Source organism: Tiliqua scincoides, chromosome 5 (genome assembly GCF_035046505.1).
Source record: "Tiliqua scincoides isolate rTilSci1 chromosome 5, rTilSci1.hap2, whole genome shotgun sequence".
Classification (NCBI taxonomy): domain Eukaryota; kingdom Metazoa; phylum Chordata; class Lepidosauria; order Squamata; family Scincidae; genus Tiliqua; species Tiliqua scincoides.
In genome coordinates this window covers 36,110,824-36,136,553 of record NC_089825.1, presented here as the reverse complement: position 1 = coordinate 36,136,553, position 25,730 = coordinate 36,110,824, and the positions used below count along the sequence as shown (strand labels likewise).

General features: G+C 42.2%; 1 protein-coding gene across 1 annotated transcript; it reads right to left on the bottom strand.

Moving 5' to 3' along the window:
- Positions 1 to 1,729: 1,729 nt before the first annotated feature.
- NUP42 (nucleoporin 42) lies at positions 1,730 to 15,505 on the bottom strand. Its single transcript, XM_066628871.1, has 7 exons — positions 15,355 to 15,505; positions 13,810 to 14,035; positions 11,568 to 11,662; positions 9,845 to 9,921; positions 9,547 to 9,633; positions 6,387 to 6,471; positions 1,730 to 6,148 (listed from the first exon to the last, which is right to left on the bottom strand). Exons 1-7 carry the CDS (start codon positions 15,476 to 15,478, stop codon positions 5,604 to 5,606), a joined length of 1,239 nt encoding a protein of 412 aa, XP_066484968.1. The 5' UTR covers positions 15,479 to 15,505; the 3' UTR covers positions 1,730 to 5,603.
- Between the last annotated feature and the right edge of the window lie 10,225 nt (positions 15,506 to 25,730).

Below are 25,730 nucleotides of genomic sequence, written 5' to 3'. Positions count from 1 at the left end.
CCCTGGTTTAGGCCAAAAAATGTCATTTCCGTTTTTTCCATAAAACTGGAAATGCCTTTAAAAGACATTAGGAGGGCTAGGGATCACACTGTACATGGTTCCTCCCCTCTTGTTGTCCTCACAACAGCACTGTGAGATAGGTGAGGCTGAGAGATAGTGACTGGCCCAGGGTTGCCCAGGAAGCTTTGTGACTGAGTAGGGATTTGAACCAGAATCTTCCATGTCTAACTCCTGAACCACTATGTGTATGTATGGATTAATGTTGAGGCATAACTAGAAGCCCCAGTACCCGTGGCAGTGACATCACAATGTCACGACAGTGTGATGTAACTTCAAGGTTCTCCCTGGAGGAGGAGGTGTGATGGCATCATCCCCCTGTACCTTCTTCTTCTGGAGTCTCACCTTTGAAGGGGCACCCCCTTCAAGGGGAAGCCTTCACAGGGGAAGGAACTAGGGGCACATAGCCGTCACCACCACCTCCTCCAGGGGAACCCTTAAGAGGCACCTCTGAGGGGCTGGTGGCTTTGCCCCCCCTTGATGTAGCACCCAGGGCAGTTGCCCCTCAGGTTCCACCCTAGTTATGCCTATGTATTAATGTAAGTTATGTGCCCATCACCCTGGGCTGAGTACATTAGAGTGGTCATTCTGAAATTCAATGCATTCCAATAGGCCCTTCAGAAGGAATTGTTGTATTTCACCAGTCAGTGCATTTCACACTGTCATTCATTGCTGTATTCCTTATCAACTGAACATATCCTTAAATGGCCTGTACTTTTCAGCTGAATGCATGTGTACTTGAAAGCTTTGGAAATCCCTAGTGATTGATACTGTAATTAATTAACCTCTTCTTCATCCTTTCAAGCTGTACTTAGTGGCTGTTCCCTCATGAACTACAAAGAACAGAGCAATTTATAAACAACATCCATTAATTGAGATATCAATAGACGCTCCAATGCTGATATCCAAAATGTTGCAATGCATGCTTTACTGCAAACAGATGAATCTAATTACTGTACTCCATTCCCTTCAGCCATAAAGTAATTGTCAATAAAAGCAATTAGATTTGCCTTGCAGAGTGTATTCTGCCTAGTATTTTTCAGTGTGTATGTGCATAATATAGCACTCAATAACTTTTCCAACTATCTGTGGAACAATAAACCTATCAGCTAGGTTATTTTACTGTACAACAGACTGATTAAAGGTGCTGTCAAAGCAACATGCACAGCTAGGTATTACTTCTTGTGCTGGCATACCATACTTCTTGTGCTGATGATGGCCCTAAACCAGCAGCTGGATCAAATACTATCACTGGCTACTCATTAGCAATGGGGCAAGTCCTGGTACTTGAGACAGCAGGCTTAATGCTGCCCCCCTTAACCTAGTGATGTGCCAGCCTCTGGTCCTCCCACTCCCTAGTTTGGAAAAGGAACAGGGGGATGAAGTGGATGAGGAAGCACGAAGTAGTAGAGGAGATGGGCTAGAGTGACACTATCATCTGCCACACTCCTCTCATCCACACTTCCTCCTCTTCACCTCTTCCTTTTTCAGTTCAGGGAGTGAGAACAGGAAGAGCAACAGTGGAGATGAGTGGACAGAGGGTGATGGGTTTCCACCACCAATCTGTTGTCTGTTTGGCAATGCCATGTTGGCAAAGTCCCCCAGCATTTGATGGGGAAAACTCAAGACAACATAAGCTGCACAGAGAGGGGCACTAATAAATAACAACAACAACAACAACAACAACAACTTTATTTCTATCCCGCCCTTCTCCCCAAAGGGACCCAGGGCAGCTAACAACATATAAAACAGATTAAAACATAATTTCACAAACAGATAAAAACACATTAAAAAACACATTAGCAGAACTCATAAAAACAGTAGTCAGATAAAAGTCAGAATAAAAGAGCATAAAACAGCAGTACTTAGAGGAATCAAGCCTGTAAAAAGCAACTAAAAGATGTATAAAAGATGTTAAAAAGGCCATGAAGTCAGAAGGCTTGATTAAACAACAAGGTCTTCAGGCCTCGCCGAAGTCTCCAGAGAGGGAGCCATTCTCAAGTCAAGGGGAAGGGAGTTCCACAACGTTGGTGCCACTACTGAGAAGGCCCTATTTCTTGCCGCCACCCCACGTACCTCCTTAGGCGGTGGCACTTGTAAAAAGGCCTTTTCTAATGACCTGAGAGGATGAGCCGGATTGTACGGGAGTAGGCGATCTCTAAGATAGCCTGGCCCAGAGCAGTATAGGGCTTTAAAGGTCAAAACCAGCACCTTGAATTGGGCCCGGAAATGAATGGGCAGCCAATGTAGCCCCCGGAGAAGCAGGCTGACAGAGTCAAACCGCCTAGCTCCAGTGACCACACAGGCCGCCGCATTCTGCACTAATTGTAGTTTCCGAACCGTCTTCAGGGGCAGCCCCACATAAAGCGCTACAATAATCTAACCTCAATGTCACCGTAGCATGGATCACCGTGGCCAGGTCTGCACGATCCAAGTACGGACGCAGCTGGCGCACCAGCCGAAGTTGAGCGAAAGCCCCCCTAGCCACAGCCACCACCTGGGAATCCAGGAGCAGCTGCGAGTCCAGGTGGACCCCAAGCTGCGGACCTGCTCCTTCAGAGGGAGTGCAACCCCATTCAGAGCAAGCCGGCTCTGAATGGCTCCTTTATACAACCTTTGGAGTCTATAAAAATCATGGCAGCTGATGTTAACCCTGCACCAAATTCCCACAACAGCATGTTGCTTGCTGAGAATTTCTTTAGCAGGTATAGTAAAGTCTTGCCTGACAAGTAAAGGGTGTTTTGTTAGGCATGGCAATGTATGGTTTGGCTCTACTGTAGTTACTGCACTGCCATAGCATCAGGCTAGCCAGATACTTAACAAAGCCTAATTTACATTCACAAGACTTGCCTCACATGTCACAAGGTTTCATTTACCAGCTCTGATTTCTTTCCTTCATGAACTTTATTAAAAGCCAACACAGAATGAATGTAATCTCAGACTGCATTTTTTATCATGCTCCTTTATGAGGCAGCTAAGAAATGCTATGGAAAAGGATAGTCTTTTAAGTGGTGAACTAATTTATACAGGGGGGCCTCCACAGTCACAAATCCCTTATCCATGGATTAAGTTATCTGTGGATTAGGATCTGCTCAGCAGAAATGGTTGTGCAGGGAACAAATGGACAGAAAAAAGGTTCAGTGTGCTCCAAGTATGTGCCCATGCACCATATTAAATATCTCTCAACATGCCTTATAACGCACCAGTTGTACTGCCCATACACTCAGTTATAACGGTCAGTTTGGCCCCAATTTTTTGTTTTTGGTCATTAAAATTGAGTTTCGAGTCTCTTAATTTTCTGTTCCAAGTTATAAACTCTCTTATGACTATTTAATAATTGCTCACATTCTATAGCCAGCTATTTCAACCTTAATGGTTGGGTACATCCAGCGGGAATTGTATTCACTATTCGTCAAATGTACATTAGAAAGTTACAGCTGAATACTAAGTCTCCCTCAGACTATTGTCAGTTATTAGAAATTCATGATTTGATAGTGATTTATTTAATAAACTTCAAAGCACTCTAATTTACACTAGGGGACATCAATGACACATACAGCATCAAGAAGTTACTTATAGCAATCACATGAAATTAAACTACGACGCAAAGGCACTTGGATTCTTTTCAGTACTTAAGTCTTTTTCAAACAGTTGAATGTGTTGCATTTGCTGCTGCAGTCTTACAAACATAGGAGCTTGCTGTCCTTCATATCACCTGGGTAATTCTTTGTTCAGTTTCGATATATACAAAATTATATAGCAGACAGGACCACCATACCCCCAAGTGTGCTTTATATGAATGTTGGTTCAGCTAAGTACTGACTGGTACCAGCTGTCCAAGCTGGGGTATTTTCTGCATACAAACATTATTCTCTATCACTGAGCTAGAGCCCCATCCTCCATTCTTTCTTAGGGCGCAATCCTAACCCCTTATGTCAGTGCTTTCCAATACTTTCCAGCACTGACATAAGGGCAATGCAGCTCTGAGGTAAGGGAACAAACATTCCTTTACTTTGAGGAGGCCTTCATGAGTGACACCCAACTGCAGGATGCAGCATGTCCCATTGGCACTGCTATGTCAGTGCTGGAAAGTACTGACATAAGGGGTTAGGACTGCATCCTTAATTATAAGGACTCATTTATTTACATAATACTTTTCAGGCTTGTCCAGTGTATTTTTTGTCCCTAAGTTACACTGACTCTGCCCCAAGGCTATATTGGTGCAGTGCAGAAGTAACAGGAAATGGAAGCTTTCAACTGCATGGCAAGGAAGATTCGAGAACCCAAGAGTTGAGCCTCATTGTTCTCAAACCAAGAAACAGATTTCCTGTTACATCTGAACCAGACACCTACACTCACATGGAAATGTAAAGCAAAGACAGATGTAGCTGACAATTTCCATGAACTCAGCAGCTCTTGCACATGACTAGCATGTGCTAATTTCATTACATTTGAAATTGTAAAAATTCCTATTTAAATAGGGATTTCGATAAAGCCTGCCTATGTAAACCGCCTTGAATAAAGTCTTGAATAAAGACCAAGAAAGGCGGTATTTATATATGCTATTATTATTATTATTATTATTATTATTATTATTATTATTATTAGCAGTGTTGTAAGAACTACCAGTTGGGTCAGACAAATAGTCCATCTAACTAAGGCACCAGAATGCAGGTCTCTTGCTGTCTTGTGTGCTCCCTGAGGCATTTGGTGGGCCACTGTGAGATACAGGAAGCTGGCCTGATCTTCTTATGTTCTTATGGCTGGAGTAGAACAACTCCCCTTAAATGTAGCAAGTTGTACACATCATAGGAACAAACATAGTGCATTCCTTAGGGTGTCCTCACAAGAACAGCGGGGCTATTCTTATGTTCTTAGTATCTTGTCCTCTATCAATAGTTAAACAGAGACCTCAGACAGATTCATAATTAAGGTAAGATGACAGTATTTGTTTGTTGTTAATGGACAGCATTTTATAGTTAAAACATATTGTCTCAAATCACAGAGGTCACATTTTGCCTGTTAGCCACAGAAGGACTTGAGTTGAAAAAATGTTAAATTTTTACTGCAGCAGGCACAGGTCCTCTCTCCAATTATAACTTCTTGAAATCAACCTTCTGCATCTTCTGAGACCAGAACATTTGATGGCACATAAGATTATTGCATAGAACATGTTTTTTCAGGCCAGGTGAGCCATGACAGGATGAAAACCTAACAGGATGAAAATTCATGCAAAGGTGGGATTTGTGGGAATCTAGAACACATTTCAGATTTGCAGCAAGACGTTGTGATAATGAGGAATGGGCACCAAACTCTACCAAAGAACAACTTTTTTTGGCTACAAGTTTTGTTCATTTTGAAACTTTATTGTGCCATGTTCTGAAATTATACATGTCCATTCTGGAGCTAATCTATCAAATAGATCTACCATTACTGAAAATTTCTAGTGACCATAGAAAACAATTTTTTTGAAGGAATAAAGCAAACCATGAATAATATTAGCATCTCAGTGAGAAAAAAAATCAATTAAATATTTTCAGAATACATTACACACTTAAAAGTTCAAGGGGTGGTGGCTTTAACGGAATTTTTCCTAGTGTGAACTTCTTTGCTTCAAACTGTTTCAGCTCTTCTGCTGACAATTCAGTCTTTGGTGTAAATAACTTTTCTGAAGTGATGCTGGTTGGGGTTACGGAAGATGCCAGTGCTACATTACTGCCAGAGGTATTTGCTGTCTGTCCAAACAGTGTGCCCCCTGAATTCAAAGCAGGGGCTGCAACTGCTCCACCAAACACTGAGGCAGATGTGATGCCTGAAGAATTTGGAGGAAGAGATTTTCCAAACCCTGAAAATCCAGAAGTTCCAAATCCACCAGAAGTTGTCTGACTTTGAAATGAAAAGGAAACTGCCGATGAAGCTGGTTGGTTCCCAAAGCCAGTAGTAGAGGATGATGCTGTACCCAGTAGTGGAAGATTCTGAACATTTGCAAAGGTCCCAAATGCAGGTGTGGTTCCAGAGGAGACACTGGCAAGATCAGAAGGGGTTTTAAAAGAGAAGACTTGAGCACTGCTTGGTTTATTCATGGGAAAGGCTGCATTATAGAAAGACAACAATGAAAAACCTATTGGTATGGAGGCAATAATAAGAGCAACAAAATGTCAGTAGAACTACACAGGCAGAATTTACTGTTATAGCCCTTTTGATTTTTAAAAATGGTTATAAATTGTACATTTGAAATCTTGAATTGTGAACTGCCTTGAGCATTTGCTCTGGCAAAGGAAAGGTGGGATACAAATCAAATAAATCTAGAATTAAGCGCAACCCCTTACTTGATGTTCCAAAAGTAGAGGCCTGCTGTCCTCCAAATCCAAAGGTGGGTTGTGATGAAACAGCCACATTGTTAAGTTCAGATACCTTAGCACAAAAAGGAAGAATTATATAGCTTGCACATAGGAGACGACCTAGACCAGGGGTCGGCAACCTTAAACACTCAAAGAGCCATTTGGACCCGTTTCCCGGAGCAAAGAAAACCTTGGGAGCCACAAAACCGTTTTGACATCTAAAATTAAGATAACACTGCATATATAGTTTTTTTTTACCTTTATGCTATGTATAAAAAAACTTTTAAGTTTTAAAATATTAATGAAAAAATATTAAATACAGTGGTGCCTCGCAAGGCGAAATCAATTCGTTCCGCGAGTCGTTTCGTCTTGCGAAGTGCGATTTAAAACAAACAAAAACAAAAAAGGCAAAAAAAATTCGTCTTGCGAAGCACGGCCATAGAAAATTTCATCTTGCGAGTCACCAAAAAAATCACAAAACGCTTTTGTCTTGCGAGTTTTTCGTTGTGCGAGGCATTCGTCTTTCGAGGCATCACTACCTGACAAACTGTTATTGAAGATATTTCCATAATGCTGTTTGATTGGTATCCTCATCTGCACTTGCATGTCCAGTAGGCCCCCCCTCCCAGTATTCCCATCAATTATCCAGACACCATGGGTGCACGTGGGACGGGGTCAGGACTGCTTGTGGGAAGGGGGGTCAGGGCTGCTTGTGGGTCAGGGCTGCTTGTGGGAAGGGGTCAGCGCTGCTTGTGGGTCAGGGCTGCTTGTGGGAGGGGGGGTCAGGGCTGCTTGGGGGTCACGGCTGCTTGTGGGAAGGGGTCAGGGCTGCTTGTGGGAAGGGGGTTCAGGGTTGCGTGTGGGTCAGGGCTGCTTGTGGGAAGGGGGTTCAGGGCTGCATGTGGGTCAGGGCTGCTTGTGGGAAGGGGGTCAGGGCTGCTTGGGGGTCAGGGCTGCTTGTGGGAAGTGGTCAGGGCTGCTTGGGGGTCAGGGCTGCTTAGGGGTCAGGGCTGCTTGTGGGAAGGGGGTCAGGGCTGCTTGTAGGAAGTGATCAGGGCTGCTTGTGGAATGGGGGTCAGGCTGCTTGTGGAATGGGGGTCAGGGTGTAAAACACTGCCACACGGGCAGGCGGCTGGCGCTGCGGCTCAGGCGGGAGGGGACACGCAGCGGCGAGGGGGCTCGCCCTCTGGGGCGGGGGGGCTCTTTGGGCGGGAGCTGCTCCAGCGCCCTCCTCTTCATCCCGCCCGTGCCGTCCCTCTCTGTAGACAGGCGGGGGGAGGGAGACGTTGAAAGGGGAAAGGCGGGGGAGGGGCGCATGCGAGACGTCTGAAGGCGAAGGGGAGACTGAGCCCCGCGCCAAAGCAAACGGTGGGGGGGAGGCTCCTGAAGGAGCCATTTTATGAGGAGCTGTCAAGCGTAGCGCTGCCAACACACAGCACGCAGCAGCCAATGCTGCAGCTCCCATCCAAGGCACGCTGGGGAGAGCTGTGGGGGGGAGCGAAAGAGGGAGGTCAGCCGGGGTGTGTGGGAAGGCGGCCATGGCAGTTCACGCAGCGCCATCTTCCCTCGCGCTGCCTTGTCGGGAGGCGTCCCCCTCTCCCAACTGCGGTGTGGAGGGGGCTTCAAAGGCTTTACTGTGCAGCACACGCCACGGGTGGGACACGACTCTGAGGGGAAAAGAGGTTGAGCAGCGTGTCCCATCCCTCTCGGCTGGGGAGGGGAGGCGAGGTGCGGGGTGGGCAGGAGGTGTCTGAGGTGCACGCGCGTGTGCTCGGGCTGGTAAGCGGCAGCCGCGTTGCGGGCGCTGGGCCAACCTGTCCCAGGGGGAAAGGGGGTTGCTCCCCGCGGGTGCTGAGGCTGCCGGGGCAGGTTGGCCCTGCACGGAGCCGCAGCAGAGGGGTGAAAGAGCCGCTTGCGGCTTCGGAGCCGCAGGTTGTCGACCCCCGACCTAGACAGATTCTACAGCTTGTGATTCTGTTATTTTGCAACATTAATTCTTGGCACCAGCTGCAGCTCTTCTGGAAGAAGGCAGACCTGGCTGCAGAAATCAATGCCTTAGTGAAATTACTGTTACAGCTGCTCTTGAAGATGCTTAAACTGGTACACAATGTGGCAGTCAGGATGCCATATGTATGAGGACCCAATGATCAGAAAACATTACACCTGTGCTTTGTGATCTGCATTTGGCTTCTACAATGCATCCAAGTCAAATTTAAGGTTCTGGCTATTACCTATAAAGTTGTACAACTTGGCTCCAGGATACTTGAAGGGTTGTCTCCTTCTGCATGAACTTGCTCATACTCTGTATTCATCATCAGATGCTCTGTTCTGCATTACAACAGATTTGTTTGGAGGAGGAGGAGGGACTCCAGAGAGGGTCTTTTTATTGGCACCTACCCTTCCTTTGAAATTCCTTCCCCTAGGAGGCCTGACTAGCCCCACCAATGACTGCTTTTGAGCAAGCAGTGAACACATTTCTGTTTTAACTTCCCCTACCTCCCTGAACTTCTCTGACAATTTGTTTTATCCATTTTCTAGTTTTCTGCCTTGTGTTTCATTGATTATCTTTATGTTGATGAAGTTTTATGGAGTTGCAGGGTTTTGGTTTTGAATCTATCAGGCACCACTTGGCATGAGCCAATGAATGGAACTACATGGTGGCACAGAAATCTTTTAAATAAGCAAATCCGCACTCAGTCATGCAGTTCATTGGGCAACTCTGAGCCAGCCACCGTCCCACAGCCTAATATACCCGATAGGGCTGTTTCAGGGATAAAATGGAAGAGGGGGAGGCAACAATGAATGCCACCCTGAGCTATTTGAAGGAAAAGCAGGATAGAACAAACAACTGATTGAATACTACACACATAATGGCATCCAGATGTGTCTTCTACTAAAGGAAATGATCTTGTGCAAACAGAAAGATGTTGCACAGGATTGTTAAGACTTCTGATGTGCAAGAAAATTTGTTCCAGAGTAGTTCTTACACTTGCAGAGACAATGTGTAACATGCTGCACTAAGTCCTGCAAAAGCTGAGAAAATCCTCTTCTGCTATTGGCTGTTCAACAGTGCATTGCATCATTGGTTTTGAAGATTTTCAGATGTCACTTTATGATGAAGATTTTACAAAATGTAAATGTGTCTTACCAATGCAACTTTAGTAGATGCATTTATATTCTTCAACTCAAGCAACCTACTTCTCCACTGGGCTACTAACTGTTGGACTGAATTGATCTGAAAGACAGGATTAGAACTTCTTAACGCCCCGCCAGTCAAGCAAAGGAGGAACAGAATTTGTGAACAGCGATTTAAGTATGATGTATAAGACTATTCCAATATAAGACAAATGCTTTATCATTACTTTTCCACTATTCAAACACATCTTTCTGAAAAATCTTCTCAACAAAACAATACTCATTAACGCCAGCAACATGTAGAGACTTACGTAATTCTGTATATTATTATTTGCTCTGCAATTATAGTATTCAAGACGCAATTCTTCTGGCAAAAAGGATGGAAACCCTGCAAGAAGAGGAACAAAATCCTGAGAGAGAGAGAAAGTATATTGCTCACATCCCAGCTATGAAGTCACAGTAAATAAGTCCTGCAGAAAGCAGTGCAATTCTCAAGTTTGTTGCCAAGAGATAGAACATCAGTGGCCAACGGAACATCACAAATGCAACCTATGAAGTCAAATTGTAATGGCCCCACAGAGTTAACTCTTAAAATTTTTCATAGTTTATAGCATATGAGAAACGGGTTCTATACTAAGAAAGGAATTGCAAGGTCCATTGAAATTAATGGGACTTAAGTTAGGTGCCATTAACTTGTCTCACTTGCAGTAAAATCCTATGCATGACTACTCAAAAGTAAGCTCCACTGTAGGGCTTCCTCCCAGTAGGAGTAGGTAGGGTTTACTCCCAGGAAAATGTGTATGGGATTACAGCCTGATTTTTATAGTGCATATTATGGCTTAACTTTCTTAGGATGTAACCCATTATTTTTAAATAAGTCTACATTCAAGTCTCTTTCGCAACAATAAAAGCTTGCCCATTTAGAGACGTGTCCTTTTGTTGCCTTCCTCCTAACAACATCTGTTGTGTTGGGCATTATAGTGTCATTCCATAATTTTCGTATCCATCATGGCGTTAGCTTTTATCTTTCATAATACTCTTATGCCCCAATCCTATTTAAAACTTATGGCAGCATATCTAGCAACCCACTGCTGCAGGTCCCCTTGGGGGATAAACATCGAGCTGCCATCGCATGCTATAGAGCTACTGGCAGAAACGGCCAGAGGCTTGCACCAGAACTGCCCAGGCGATCTGCCATTGCAGGTAAGGTGGCAGAGGGGGTAGTTTGTGGTGTGGAGTGGGCCAAACTAGGGGGTTTGGGACAGAAAGGGATTCTTAGCAGCAGTCATTCATGCTAGATTTCCCCTCTCAGCCCAGACCTTATACTTTCCTCTTCTCGGACTTATGCCAGCAAAACAGCCCATTAACAACTAGGAAGCATACCGGGAGATAAGTAAAAAATATTTTTACTTCTCCCTGGTAATCTGGTCACACTCTCACCACCACCATAGCATGCAGCAAGTGCTCTGTTAGCTGCACTGCATGCTAGGAACTGGTGGGGGATAGGTCTGGGCTATTGTTCTCTCAAAACATGGCATGTAACTTGCTTTGGAAGCTGTGCTTTTAAAATTTTCCTTGTTGAGAGTCAGCTAGCTTGTGAATTCATCATTTCTCACTCAGGGCTAAACTAGATGTTATCATGACAAATCCATGAGCTCAACTGCACATTTGCAACAGTGAAAGCAGGGCATATAGCAGTTACGGCTGGGTTAAATCCCCACAAGTAAACTGAGTGAGCAAGAAGGGCTTATTAGGCTTATCAAAGCATATGTGTGTGAGTTACCTACCTGCTAAAGCTAGATCCAAGCCTCACAGGTACATTCACTATAAATATTTGCATGGAAGGATATATCTGAACCAATGGCAAGTTTTAAAAGCACTGCCCACACCAAAGTCTCATTAAAAAGGAGAACTTTATGTTCACTTGCATAAAGAATGTTCCATTTTTTGAGATCTAATAACATACATATGAGATATGCCTGAGCATTTGGTGGCAAAATAAAAACAAAATCCCAACCCTAGGGAAGGTTCTACCTGAAATATTAGGCTTTTCTTTACTTGGTGAATAGCAAGAAAACATCCATTGTCCAGAAGATTCCCAAGTTTCCATGTCTTTCATTATTATTTCACTGGATAAATGATAATAAAAATGTGATAAACCAAATCAATCCAAAGCTAGATTGAATTTAAAGCTAGATCCTAGATTTAAATTTTTTTTGTTGATGTTGAGCAAAGTAATACCAACATTATCAAAATAATCTATAAACATACTATTTTTTGTCCCCTTCTCTGCAGTGTTGTCATTAATGTTATTTTTATGCCACCTTTCAACTTAAAAGCCCTCAAGGCAACTTACAAAAATAAAGTGACACATATTCAAATTACAACCTGATTTCTCCTTCTGCTGCAGCAGGTGGAATGGCTGCAAATACAGGTGGAGCCTATTTATCCGAATTAGTTCCATTCCGTGACTCAGCGCTATTAACAAAAAATGTGTTGTGCTAAATTCCATAGAGTTATGCAAATACACTGCAGCCTCACACTTCCAGATGGATGGAAACGAAGGCAGCTGTTATCAATCGCCTTGCCTCTGCACTCAGCTCTCCCTGTTGCCAGCTGCCCGGTTTCTTTCATATGGGATGCTGATCTTTTAAGAGTCCAGCCTATGCATTTCTACTCAGAAGTAAGCCCCATTGTAATCAATGGGGCTTACTCCTAGGAAAGTGTGGAGAGGATTGTAGACTAAATCTCATGCTTTGCTTGGTGGGAAGGCTTGCTTGTGTGATTGCCTGCACCATGGGGGTGGGGGTTATTTGTGTTGGTGATTGCCTGCACCATCTCAAAGGGGGGGGATTTGGCAAATAGTCCCTGGGTTTTTTAAATCCCCTCTGTTGCTACCACACCTGCCCCTGACAGAGAGAGAGAGAGAGAACACATGCTCCACCTTGCTGCACGTGTTCTGGCTACAGAGATTTTTGGCCTCCCCTTCCCCTCTTCAGCCTCTTTGCTGGCTCAGGGGCTCCAGGAGTGTTACTGTGCCTTTGCAAGGGGAACCTCTTCCAGGGCTATTTCCCTGCGTGGGTGAGGCAGAGCCTTTTTGCAGTGTTTTGGGCAGCCTGGAAATGGAATGAGATGCCAGTGCAGGGCAAAGGTGCGTGTGACTTTGGTTCCCCCACCCCATTTACTTTGAGACAAATCCGCAGATAAAAAATGGATGAATTTGGATAAATAGGCTGCACCTGTAAACCCAGTTCTAAAAAGGGAGGAGCCAGGTGACAATTGGTTTCAGCAAGGTGATAGAGGGGGCTTCTCCCTTTGCTGCAAATGGACAAAACTCTCTGACCTATATGACAATTGGTCTCAGCCAGGATGGTGAAGGGGGCCTGGATTTCTATCTTCATCGTTGCTAACACTTCCCCCTTCTCCAGCCCAAATAACATGAGCTTCTCCTTTCATGAATCAAGAAAAAACTACATCTTGATTGTTTATCATTGTACACACAGTTTTAAAATGTTTGTAGATACTGAAAACAAACAAACCACACCTTATTTTTTTTAGAGAAGACTACTAAAGCTGTTCAGTAGCCAGAAAATATTCTAGTCAACACAAACATACATCCACAATCCATTATGCTGTTGGAAAAACCTGCTGTCAATCATTGTTCCGACTACCTTATGCCCATTCTTCAATCTCTATACTACTCCCTGTCTGCTTCTGGATTCCACCCAAACTTCTCATTTTGAGCTTCAAAACCCTCCATGGCTTTGGCGCTGTTTATTTCTTCACTCCCATATCCTGACACATCCCGACATGTGACTTTTGCTTATCTAGTTCAATCATTCTAAGACATTCAAAGGTGTCCTACTCCTCGGTCATCTCTGTGCTTTCTTCCTTGGCACCTCCCCCAATGCTTTTATGATGTCACCTTTCTTATTTCCTTTACATCCCTCTTCAAACCTCAGCTTTTCCATGGCTTTGGTCCAGCTCCCTAGTCCCCATAATTCACTGTAACTCAGCCTAAGGAAGTGTACATGATAAATAACTGCATTAAGCTCTTGGGAGATAAGAACCCCAGTCAGTATTGTAAGTCATTACACGTCAAAGGCCATTAGGGAGAAAAAATTAAAAACAGTGGGTCTTCACACAATTATGCCATTTAACTCCACTTTTGCAGAAGTTAAGCAGCCTTTGCTTAAGCTACAGACTTTAGGAAAGCAATTTTTAAAAAGTCATTCAGGGTTAAAGATTGTAAAAACTTGAGAAAAGTGCAACTTACAGAGTTTTTGCTTCATCGTCTTTAATGCCATCATTGCTGACATTTTCAGTGGAACTTAATGCAGAAAACCTATTTTGAGAAAAGCCTAGGTCACCTTGGGGCTCAAAGAATCCTTTTCCATTATCTCTACTGCTACGCCAGTTAGACGACTTTGAGAAACTAGAAGTCTGGACAACATTACTGTATCTCTGGTTATGGCCACTCCACGCTCCTCTTCTGTTGGAGCCTTCAATTGAAAGATAAAAGATTGTGTTAAAGTAGATGCTATATTTATCCTCTCAAAATAAACTTTTCACTTCTGAAAAACCAGGAATAATAAAGTACAAAAATACAGATAGCACAGAATTATAACAATAAATATGAACTTGACTGTTACTAATACAGGTTGAGTACCCCTTACCTGGAATTCAGAAATACAAAATATTCCAAAATACATAACTTTTTTATTGACAACACGACTTTTTTTTTTTACATTTTTGCCTAAAGAAATAAAATCATAAATTCTGTTTCATGCACCAACCTTGTTTTATGTAGAAAATTATTTTAAAAATTATTTAAAATTACCTTCAAGCTATGTGCATAAGGTGTATATGAAACACTTGGGCCACATTTTCATGTATGTGCACATATTCTAAAAAATGGAAATCTGATATTCAAAACACTTCTGGTCCCAAGCATTTAGGATAGGGGATGGCCAAACTGTATTCTCAGAGGGGCAGCTGAGCTATTTATCTGATAATCCTATGCACACTTAACTGGGAGTAAGCAGCAATGAACTCAATGAGACTTACTTCTGAGTAGAGTGGGGTATAGAAGTGAAAAGCACCACCACCGTGTGAGGCACCCAAGCACCCATAACCTGCACATGGGTAGCAGATGAGACAGGGCTTTCCTAATGAAGTCCTTCAAAAAGTGCCACCACCATGTGAGGCACTCAAACGCCCAGAACCCATGCATAGTGGGCGGGGTGGCAGGTGAGGCAGGGCCTCCCCACTGGAGTCCTTTGAAAAGCACCACCGCCATGTGAGGTGCCCAAGAACCCACAACCCAAGCGCATGTGCGCGTGGGTTGTGGGCGCCTTACACCTTAGCGGCGCTTTTCAAAGGACTCCAGTGGGGAGGCCCTGCCTCACCTGCCACCCCACCCACTGCATGTCCCTGGTACCCTCCCTCAGCTACAACGTCTGAGTTGTGACAGCTTCAGGGCTTGAGGCAACTGCTCCTTCCACGGCCCTTTGGGGACCCACCAGTGGGTCCTGACCCACAGCCTGGGAACCACTGGTGACTGCATAGGACTGTAGACCCTCAAGAGGAGCTGCGCTGAACGGCCCAGGAGGTCAAGGGAGCGCCCGGGCGAAGAAGCGTGGGGGCTACCGGCTCGTGCTGCACACAGCTTGCTGACCCCGCAGGTGCCACGTTATTTTTCATGCTTTTGTCTGTTCAACAGCCCCCCCAGCGGGCGAGTCCCAGAGCTCGCGACGGGGGGGGGTAAGGAGGGAGGCGACCGTTAAACCGCCACCGAACACAGACGCGCGCGCGCTGTTACCCGCGTTCCGGCCTCCTCCCCCACCGCTGCAGCGCGGGTGCTCGTTCCAGCAGTTGTCCCCGAAGCGGCAGTTGCCCTGTAAGAAGTACTGGCAGACCCCGCCGCCGCCGCGACCGTAGGACATGACGCACACCACGCCGGCTCCGCACCAACGTTCCTTCCACTAGGGCTTCCCCAAATGAAACCGCCCTCGGCCAATCAGGAGACACTACGTCACCGCCTCTTAAGGCGTCACGTTGACCCTTGGGGGCCGCCCAACTGCGGGCGGAAGGGGAGAAGAGAGCGAGTGAAAGAGTCACGGTTTAAAGCCATGATGGCTTTTTTCTTCACGCGACTTCCGGTTCCCCATCGCGGTTCTGCTCAGAGTCCAGCCCACTCCCAACAGAGCTGAGAAACATGGATCTGGACTCGGATGTGCCATTCATTCAAACACAGGCCCGGAAAGTCATTCATAGTGAAGCTTCCCCAAGAGGGTAGTTGTGGCTCTGGCTCCCACTAGGTTAACGTTACACAGAATGTAGTTAGTCTGTGGGACTCCTTGCCACAGGATGTGGTGATGGCATCTGGATGCCTGGACTGGACTCTGGAGGAAAAGTCCATCACAGGTTCCAAGTCGTGATGGGTATGTGCATGCAGTTAGTCTCTGGAACTCCTTGCCACAGGATGGGGTGATGGCATCTGGCCTGGATGCCTTTAAAAGAGAATTTGATAGATTTCTGGAGGAAAAGTCCATCACAGGTCATAAGCTGTGATGGGCACATGCAATCTCCTGGTTTTAGAAATAGGCTACCTCAGAATGCCAGATGGAAGGAAGTAGCAATAGGATTCAGGTCTCCTGTTGTCTTCTGTGCTCCCTGAAGCATCTGGTGGGCCACTGTGAGATACAGGAAGCTGGACTAGATGGCTCTTTGGTCTGATCCAGCAGGGCTTTTCTTATGGCTTCCCTGCATGTAACTAGTTGATGGAACTCCATGCCACAGGATGCTGTCTGGCCTGGATACCTTTAAAAGGGGATTGGACAGATTTCTGGAAGAAAAGTCTATCACAGGTTACATGCCATGATAGGTATGTGCAGGTACATGCAACCTCCTGGTTTTAGAAGTAGGCTACCTCAGTAAACCACTAAGCCAACAAGCCTGTTGACAGCAAGATTGGCAGTTTGAATCCGCATGACGGGGTGAGCTCCCTTTGCTTGTCCCAGCTCCTGCCAACCTAGCAGTTTGAAAGAATGTAAACATGTGAGTAGGTAAATAGGTACCACCTCAGTGGGAAGTGCACGTGTGTATCTAGTCATGCCAGCCACATGACCACAGAAACTGTCTACAGACAAATGCTGGCTCTTTGGCTTAGAAACAAAGATGAGCACCACCCCTAGAGTCAGACACAACTAGTCTTAATGCCAGAGGGAACCTTTACCTTTACACTTCAGAATGCTAGATGCAAGGGAACAGCACTAGGATGGAGGTGTTGTTGTCTTGTGTTCTCCCTGAAGCATCTGGTGGGCCACTATGCAATAGAGGAAGCTGGACTAGATGGGCCTTTGGCCTGAGCCAGCAGTGCTCTTTTTGTGTTTTTAAACTTCGCTAATAATCAGATCTTTATGAATCAAGAAAAATAGGGGGGGGGGGAACTATCTACATCTATGACAGAGGACAATTTACTAGAACTAGGGCAGGATTCCATCTTGGGCAAGTTTAGATGATAGATAGTAAGTGTGCACTGAAGTTGGGGGTACCTCTCCCTATGCTTCTTTATTTTGGCAGTTTCAGGCAGATTTCCCATATAAACAAACAGGAGCTAGAGTCCTTTTGCCCTAAAGCCCCTAGGGGAGAAGCTTCAGTTTTTCATATAGGGCTTTATTCAGACGCTCATTCCCAACAAAACCATGAACAGAGGATGATTGGTGAAGGTTGCATGTTTATTGCAGAGCACTACAACAAAATGGGACCTCCTTCCTGTGTTAAGCCATTTCTGTCCAGTGTTGCATATATGCAACAGGGATTAAATGTATACACCTGTGGGCTAGGCAGAAATGGGTTAAAAAGTTTACATTGATACCAATGTACTGCTACTATGCTTACCTATATAAGGACACTCATCAGAATCACTGACCAGTAGTGAAGAGCAGAGGGTGCCTATGTCTTACTTTGCTTTTTCTCTGCTTGAAACTCAGAATGGTAGAGAAAAGGGCCAGAGAAAACATCTCTTTATCCACCCTCTCTACACCGTGCACAACTGTATACGTTTTAATCATGTCCTTTAATCATTTTTCCCCCTAAAAGGCTCAAACATCATAGCCATTCCTTGTAAAGATGCTCTGCAACATTACTATCTGCTTTAGTTTCTACCATCCTGAATAATGTGGCGGTCTGCAAAATTGGCCACCCCACTGTTTACTCTTTTTGTTGGCATCCTTCAGTCTTGGGAGACCACAGTATCGCGCTCTGACTGGTGGTTCTGGAACAGTGTCCTCTCCAGTGCGCGAAGCCTGGGTAAAGTAGATATGGAGGATAGACTGTTTCCTATGCAGCAAATCCCCTCTCCATGTCGCTGAAATGGTCCAATGGAAAGGCAGAGACCAATATGGTTGGGTCCAGCTGTGTCGCAGGAGTTGTCAGAACATGACTGTGTTCAGCCATGAACTGCCTCAGGGACTCCAGCTCCAGATTTTGCCTTGAGGTTGACTCCTGAAAGCCTTTTCCAAAACTGGATGTAGCCACAAGGCAGTGGAGGTTTGGGATCAGAGTTTTCCTTCTCTCAGATGAGCTGCCTTCCCAGGCTAAGGAGTCCCATCTAGCCGGGGGCTGTTTAGTCGCCTCTTACACAAGTACAGCCAAACTGAGGCCTATTCTTATCCCCAGCCCCCAGGGGAACTGTTTACTCTTAACGTAGATCATTTGTGAACAATTTGGAAGGCACAGGTCCTAAGCCGCATCCTTGGGAGTAACCCACTTCTTACTTCCTTTTATTCCTATTATCTGCTTCCTACTCTTTAACCAATTAGCCCTCTAATTTCATAAATGCTAGGTTTACATAAGAGCAGTCATGAAGGAATTGACAAGTTTTCTGAAAGTCCGTAAATACACAACATCAAATTAATAGCCCCTCTGCCTGAACATTCCATGAGCTTAGTGAGGCAGGACTCCCTTGCTGATTCTGCTTCAAAGCAAGGCTCAGTTGTCAATGCTTCATAATGTTGTCTTTAATTATGCTTTCCATCAGTTTACCTGGAGCAGATGTTCAGGTGGCTGACTAACCAAACTGTAGTTCCTGGGAGCTCTTATTAAAGTTCAGTGTTGTGTTTGCTACTTTCTATGCATTTAGCATGGATGCTGATTTAAGGGACAATTTACATATTTGTTAGATCTGCAGTTTTCCATTTGAATTCCTTAGGAGTTCTTAGGTGGATGTCATCTGGACCCACTGATTTGTTAAGATTTAGTTTATGTATGTGCTTTAGAATCTCATCCCTTGTCACTCCAACTGGACTCGGTTCTCTAAACTTCCTCTTAGTTCAAGCACATGTGTTCAAGCCTTTTGTAATGAGAACAGATGTAATGAATTCATTCAGCTTCTCTACCATCTTCATATTCTCGGCTTCCTTTTTATTCCCATTATCTAAAGGGCCAACTGGCTCCCTGGCAGGTTCCTAAAACATTGGCTGAAGGGACATTAAATGCATGATATTTGGTGATATTTAGTGACCAGAAATATGCTGTAGAAATGCAACCTGTGTTTACATATCAATTATCCTACAGTAAAATTAGTTTCATTACAAGTTGTTTTGCTTAAAGCTGCAGTTTGCAAGAACCCACTGACAACTTTGAGAACTTGCTGTATTTAGTAACAGTTGTGGAAGTCACCCAGCATTCCTGTGCACACATGCGACCACACACACATAATGTGTTTCTACTGCCTCTTGGGCAGGTCTCTTGCTCTTCAGTCAAAGCATATCAAGCTTACTCAAATTCTAGCAGAAGATAGACAGGCAGTATATTTGTTTAGGTCTAAAAGAACCAATGAGTTGCCACCTTAACACGCTAGCCGAACACACCAGTTGTGATTCCAGAGCTGCAGTATACTAGTAGACATGTAAGGACATCCTTCTCACTTTACATACCACTAATTGGCACCCTTGAAAATATTAGGCTTCGGGGGGGAGGAGCTACAGCCCAGGCAACAAGACACAGCTTTTAGAGCTCCGTCGGTCCTTCTGATTTGTAAACTCCTCCAAGGATTTGGGGGGGCTTTTTCTGGCTAGGAGAGGCCAGGAAAGTGCTTGAGACTGGAGGCCAGCTAACTCTTGGGGAAAGCAACCCTAGGAGCGGGGCAAAGCCTGTCTTCATAGCAACAAATCGAAGGAACTCTGTCAGCCATTTCTGGCAGAGGCAGCCTGGTTTCTCCCCTCTTTTTCCCCCTATCGCTGGGACTGCAGCTCCGAAGGAAGAGAAAAAACGTTTGGGGCCGTTTCTCAACTCTTCAGTCAAGGAGTGAGTAATCTCCCAGTTTGATGTCTTTGAAGACCGGGTTATTTAGAAGATACAGTTGCTTAATAGACTGAGGGAATTTGTCCTTGGTGGAGAGAGGAGGAGCTGAAGAGATGGCGTTCCCTCAGAAACCCGCATCAAAGACGCTGTGATTTACAATTTGAAAGACTAAAGATAAGACTAATTAAGGAAACAACAACTTTGGGAAATTCAGAGCGACCTGCTGAGATGGCATTGCTGCCTTTTTAAGCTGCAATCAATAAGTAAGGAAAAATAATCTACAGACTGTAAGGGACATTTCAAACACTGGATAAGGATACCATGAAGTAGAGAGACATCTAGTGGAAAAAAATATAACTGATTTGTGTGTGTATGTGTGTCTCCTTTAAGAAGACTCTGGATGAAGGAATGCTAAAAAGACTGTCTGTGTTGGAGATTAATGAGTGTTAATGCTGAGAAATCAATATTGTAAGCTTTAATGAGATTTTGATTTATGGAATTGACATGGTAGTTATTGGTATAAGAGCAATTGAAATTATTTTGTAGGGATATATTATTTTGGATGCCCTGTCTATTTTTTATTTATCTCAATGTACAATGGAATATTCTAGGAAACAGTCTTTAAAAGCTCAGAAAGCCTCACCAAATACCAGTACTTCCATTCAGACAATGTTAACCCTTGAGAAGAGTACAGAAAGAAAGAAAGAGGACCAAGCAGGAATTATGGATGTTCTCAGAGAGATCCGCGAAGAGTCCAGACAGATGAAAACACAGATCTCTAATCTAGATAAAAATTTGACTGAGAAACTAGACCAGTTATCATTTAAACTGAAGGAGATGGATGAGATGGCGAAGGAAACACGTAAAAAGGTCAATAGAAACCAGATAGAGATCAATAAGATGAAAGAACAAGCAAAAAAAGACCAGGTAAAGATTGAACAGCTCACTCAATGCGTGGAGGTTGCTGATCAGCGCAATTTAGTCCTGGAAAGAAGCATTATGTTACTGGAGCTTCAACAGGCAGGCTACATGCTCCGCGTTCAGAATTATCCAGAAGAAAAACAAGAAGATATCAGAGCAACAATGATTCATTGGTTGGGAGAACAAACGGAGTTTGAAACAGAACTTTTAGAAGGTGGATTACATGCAGTATATAGACTTAGATCTGTATATGCAAAAGCTCACAATCTACCAAGAGAAATAATGTTGAAGTTTACACAGAAAAGGGTGAGAGATATGGTTCAACAAGCACTGATGGAGAAAACATTAATGGTTGGAGGAAATCCTGTGAGAATTTTAAGGGAAATACCATGGAGCATAAGACAAAAGAGATTACAATATAGGACTCTTACATCATTTTTGAGAAGAGAGAATGTTAGATATAGATGGTTACTCCCAGAAGGATTAGTCTTTACATATCAACTGAAAAGATATAGTATAACAACAAAAATGAAAATGAGAAACTTCTTGGAGACGGTGCAAAGAGATCAAGAGGAACAAGAACTACCAAAAGATGCAAGAAAGGATAACTATGATCGAGGAAAAATTAAAGCGTTTCTAGAGGATACAACATCCTTAGAGAAAGAATCAGAAGTAGGATTGGACCACAGCATAGAAGATGAAGAAGCAGAAGGGGAAGAAGAAGATGAAGAGGAAGAGGAAGAGGAGCAGGATGATGAATCTGAAAAGAAAGAAACCATTAAAATTAAACAACAAAGATGTCAACCAAGAAGAGAAGTGAAAATAAAAAGGAAAAATATAGAATGATAGCTGCAGATACCCAACTTGAGATTTTATCCATAAATATTAATGGATTAAACGCACCACGAAAGAGAAAAAGGATTTTTCATCAGTTAGAAAAAGAGCATAAAGATCTAATAGCAATTCAAGAAACACATATATTGAAAAAAGATTGGAAATTTTTACAAAATAAGAAGTTAGGTGAACTATTTTATACAGCAGAAACAAAAAGGAAGAAAAAAGGCTTAGCCTTATATGTTAAACCTTGGTTGAGTCCAAAATTGATTTATGCAGATGAAGATGCCAGAATATTGATAGTAGAAATCACATATGCTGAAAGGAAATTATTGGTGGTAAATATATATGCTCCTAATGAATCTCGTGAAAAATTTTTTGAAAAATTACATAGAAAATTGGCTACTCTAAATGAATTTGACTTGATCTTGTCAGGTGATTTTAACTCAACGTTTGACATAAACCTAGACAGATCAGTTAAAAGGAAAAAAAAAGGAGGTAATCTACCCAAATCTTTCTTACAAATGGCAGAAGAATTTAATTTGATTGATGCATGGAGAGTCCAAAATCCAGAGAAAAGGCAATATACTTATTTTTCGACACGACATAAAGTATGGTCAAGAATAGATATGTGTTGGATTACAGCAACAACAGAAGCATTTGAAGCAGAAATATTACCAAATACCTTCGCGGATCATAATCCAATTAGTTTAAAATTTAATAGATCTCGGAGGAAAGGGCTCTGGAGATTGAATGTTATTGATATGAAAGATAAAGATTTTGTGAACTTAGCTAAAGAAGAAATGAGCTGGTTCTTTAAAATAAATAATCATCCAGAAATGAAACCACAAATTATTTGGGATACAAGTAAAGCGTACTTTAGAGGAATTATGATGAAATTTTCAGTAAGGAAAAAAAGGAAGGAAATCCAACTTATCAAAGAACTAACCTTAAAATTAAAGAAGAAAGAGCGGGAGTTCCAAGAAAATCCATCTAGAGAGGAATTAGTTGCGAATATACAGAAACTTCAACATGAGATCAGAATCATACAAACGGAAGAAATGGAGAGAAAATTAAGATTAATTAAACAGAATTATTTTGAAAACGCTAATAAACCTGGAAGATGGCTGGCACACAGACTGAAAAAAGAACGACAGAGGAACTTTATAAATAGTTTGATAGATGAAAATGGAATTGAGAAATACAAATCCTCAGAAGTTAAACTTATTATTGAAAATTTTTTTCAACAATTATACAAGAAATATAATGTAGATCCGGACCTGCAAATGGATTATTTATTAAAAAACAATATGCTAAAATTGACATCAGAACAGAAACTAATTTTAGATCAAAAAATTTCCATGCAAGAACTATTAGAAGCAATCAAAAGACAGAAAAATCAGAAATCTCCCGGACCAGATGCCATTCCAGCAGAATATTATAAATTATTTGAAGAGACGATACAATTACCATTTAAGAATCTGGTTAATGATATATGGGAAACAGGAAATATTCCAGATTCATGGACAGAAGCTTTAATTACGTTAATACATAAACAAGGAACAGAAAAGAAAGAAATTAGAAATTATAGGCCAATTTCTCTTTTGAATACAGACTACAAGGTTTTTGCATCAATATTGGCTGGAAGATTAAAGAGAGTTCTGCTGCAAATAATACACCAAGATCAAACGGGCTTCTTGCCAAAACGACACTTAAAAGATAATGTGAGAGTTATTATTAATATAATAGAATATTTTGAGGCACACTCAGAGAAAAAATTAGGATTAATTTTCGTAGATGCGCATAAAGCATTTGATAGAGTAAATTGGAACTTTATGATTCAACAAATGTACCAGATGAACTTTGGGCCAAAGTTTATAAGGGTTATAGAGAAGATATATACCAAACAAACGGCAAGAATAAAGATAAATGGTGACATAACAAGAATGATAGAAATCCAGCAGGGAACAAGACAAGGATGCCCTCTATCTCCATTACTGTTTATTATAACTCTGGAAATATTAAACAATATAGTAAGAAGAGATGAAAGAATTGTGGGAGTGAAGGTCCAAAATGAAGAATTTAAAATTCAAGCTTATGCAGACGATCTCACTTTTATCTTGGAGAATCCAACCCAGTCTTTAAAATATTTGATAGAGAATCTGACAGAATACGGTAAAATGGCAGGATTGAGGATAAATTATGATAAAACGAAAATATTAGTGAAAAATATGAGAAAACAAGAGAAACAGCAACTACAGGAATTTGGTATTAATATCACAAAGAAAGTTAAATATTTGGGAATTACTGTATCAGATAAATGTAGTGAGTTGATGGAAAATAATTATCTAAAGTTAATGATGGAGATTAAGAAAGACATAAAAAGATGGAATGGATTAAATTTATCATTGTTGGGTAGAATAGCAACAGTTAAGTCAAATGTGCTGCCAAGAATATTATTCTTATTTCAGACAATCCCAATTTTATTAAAAAAGGTGTTCTTTCAAGATTGGAATAAAATGATGGCTAATTTCATTTGGCAAGGGAAAAAAGCTAGAATAAAGATGAAATTATTACAAGATGTGAAAGAACGAGCTGGTTTCGGAATGCCAAATTGGGAAATTTATTACTATGCAGCGGCATTAAATTGGATAAAGGATTGGGCAGAAGCCGAAAAATCTAGAGAGTTAAAATTAGAACTACACGATTTGCAGGTTGGTCCACATGCCTTTTTGATTTATGATAAAGCCAAATATCATAGTTACTTTAAACAACATCTGATAAGAAGAGCATTGTTGTTTGTCTGGGAACAAATCAGATATAAAGTTTACGAGAAGATTCCAAGATGGGTGAAACCGTTAGAAATTGATACTAGGCCAATGTGGTTGCGAGGTTCACAGAATAGGAGATATGATGAATTATTAGATGAGAAAGCAGTTATGTACTCAAAAGAGGTATTGTGGGAGAAAGGGATTGAACTGGATTGGTTGACGGAGTTACAGATTAAAACAAGATGGTTGAAAGATAAAAAAGAAGGAATCTACCCAGAGGAGACGGAATTTGATAAAATATTTTTATCAAATGAGCAAAATTATATCAGAAGGATGTATCAATATTTGTTGAGTATGGAAATGGTAGACGAATCGGTAAAAGAGGTAATGATTATATGGGCAAAAAATATTGGACATAATATAACAATGAATAATTGGGACCAGCTTTGGAAGAGAAATATGAAGATAATTAAGGCAGTAACAATGAAAGAAAACATATACAAAATGTTTTATAGATGGTACCTGTCTCCAGATAGATTAGCAAAAATGTATCCCGGCACATGCGATAAATGTTGGAAATGCAAAGAGATGAAAGGTTTTTTTTATCATATGTGGTGGCTTTGCCCTAAGGCCAAAAATTTTTGGCAAAAAATATATAGAACTATTCAAATTATTTTTAATTGTGAAATACATTTCCAACCAGAACTGTTTCTCTTGAGTATTTTTCCTGAAAGTTATAACAATGATCTTAAACATATTTTGTTGTATGCAATTACTGCAGCGAGATTGGTGTATGCTAGATTGTGGAAGAACCCTGATACTCCCACTGTAGAGATGTGGATTGAGAAATTATATGAGATGGTTGAAATAGATGTATTGACGGAAAGATTGGGAGATGGCGAAATAGAGAGAATACAGAAATTGTGGAAACCATTGTATGAGTGGTTAGATAAACAATAAGTTATTCAAGGATGATAGGTAGGGAAACATAAGAGTATCGGCTACAGTTCTGCGATTTCCTGGTGTTTTTTCCCTTGTGTATTACCCTGTACATATATGTTTGTGATTTTTCCTGTACCCATGTCTTAAAGTAAGTAAATAAAAAAAAAAAAGGAAAAAAAAAGAAAAAAAAGAAAAAGAAAATATTAGGCTTCTAGTGATTGTGAATCTTTTCATTGCTCCCTTTCCCATACATTAACATGGATGTCTGCATAAAAGTAGCCCTCTTTATCAACTTCACATGGAGTGTGAAGTTGAGAAATTGAGACAGGACTATAGGTACTGGCAATAACACTACAGATGTTCTTTACAGAGTTGCTTGGATTCCTAAGATCATATATACGAAGAGAGCTAAACAGGAGAA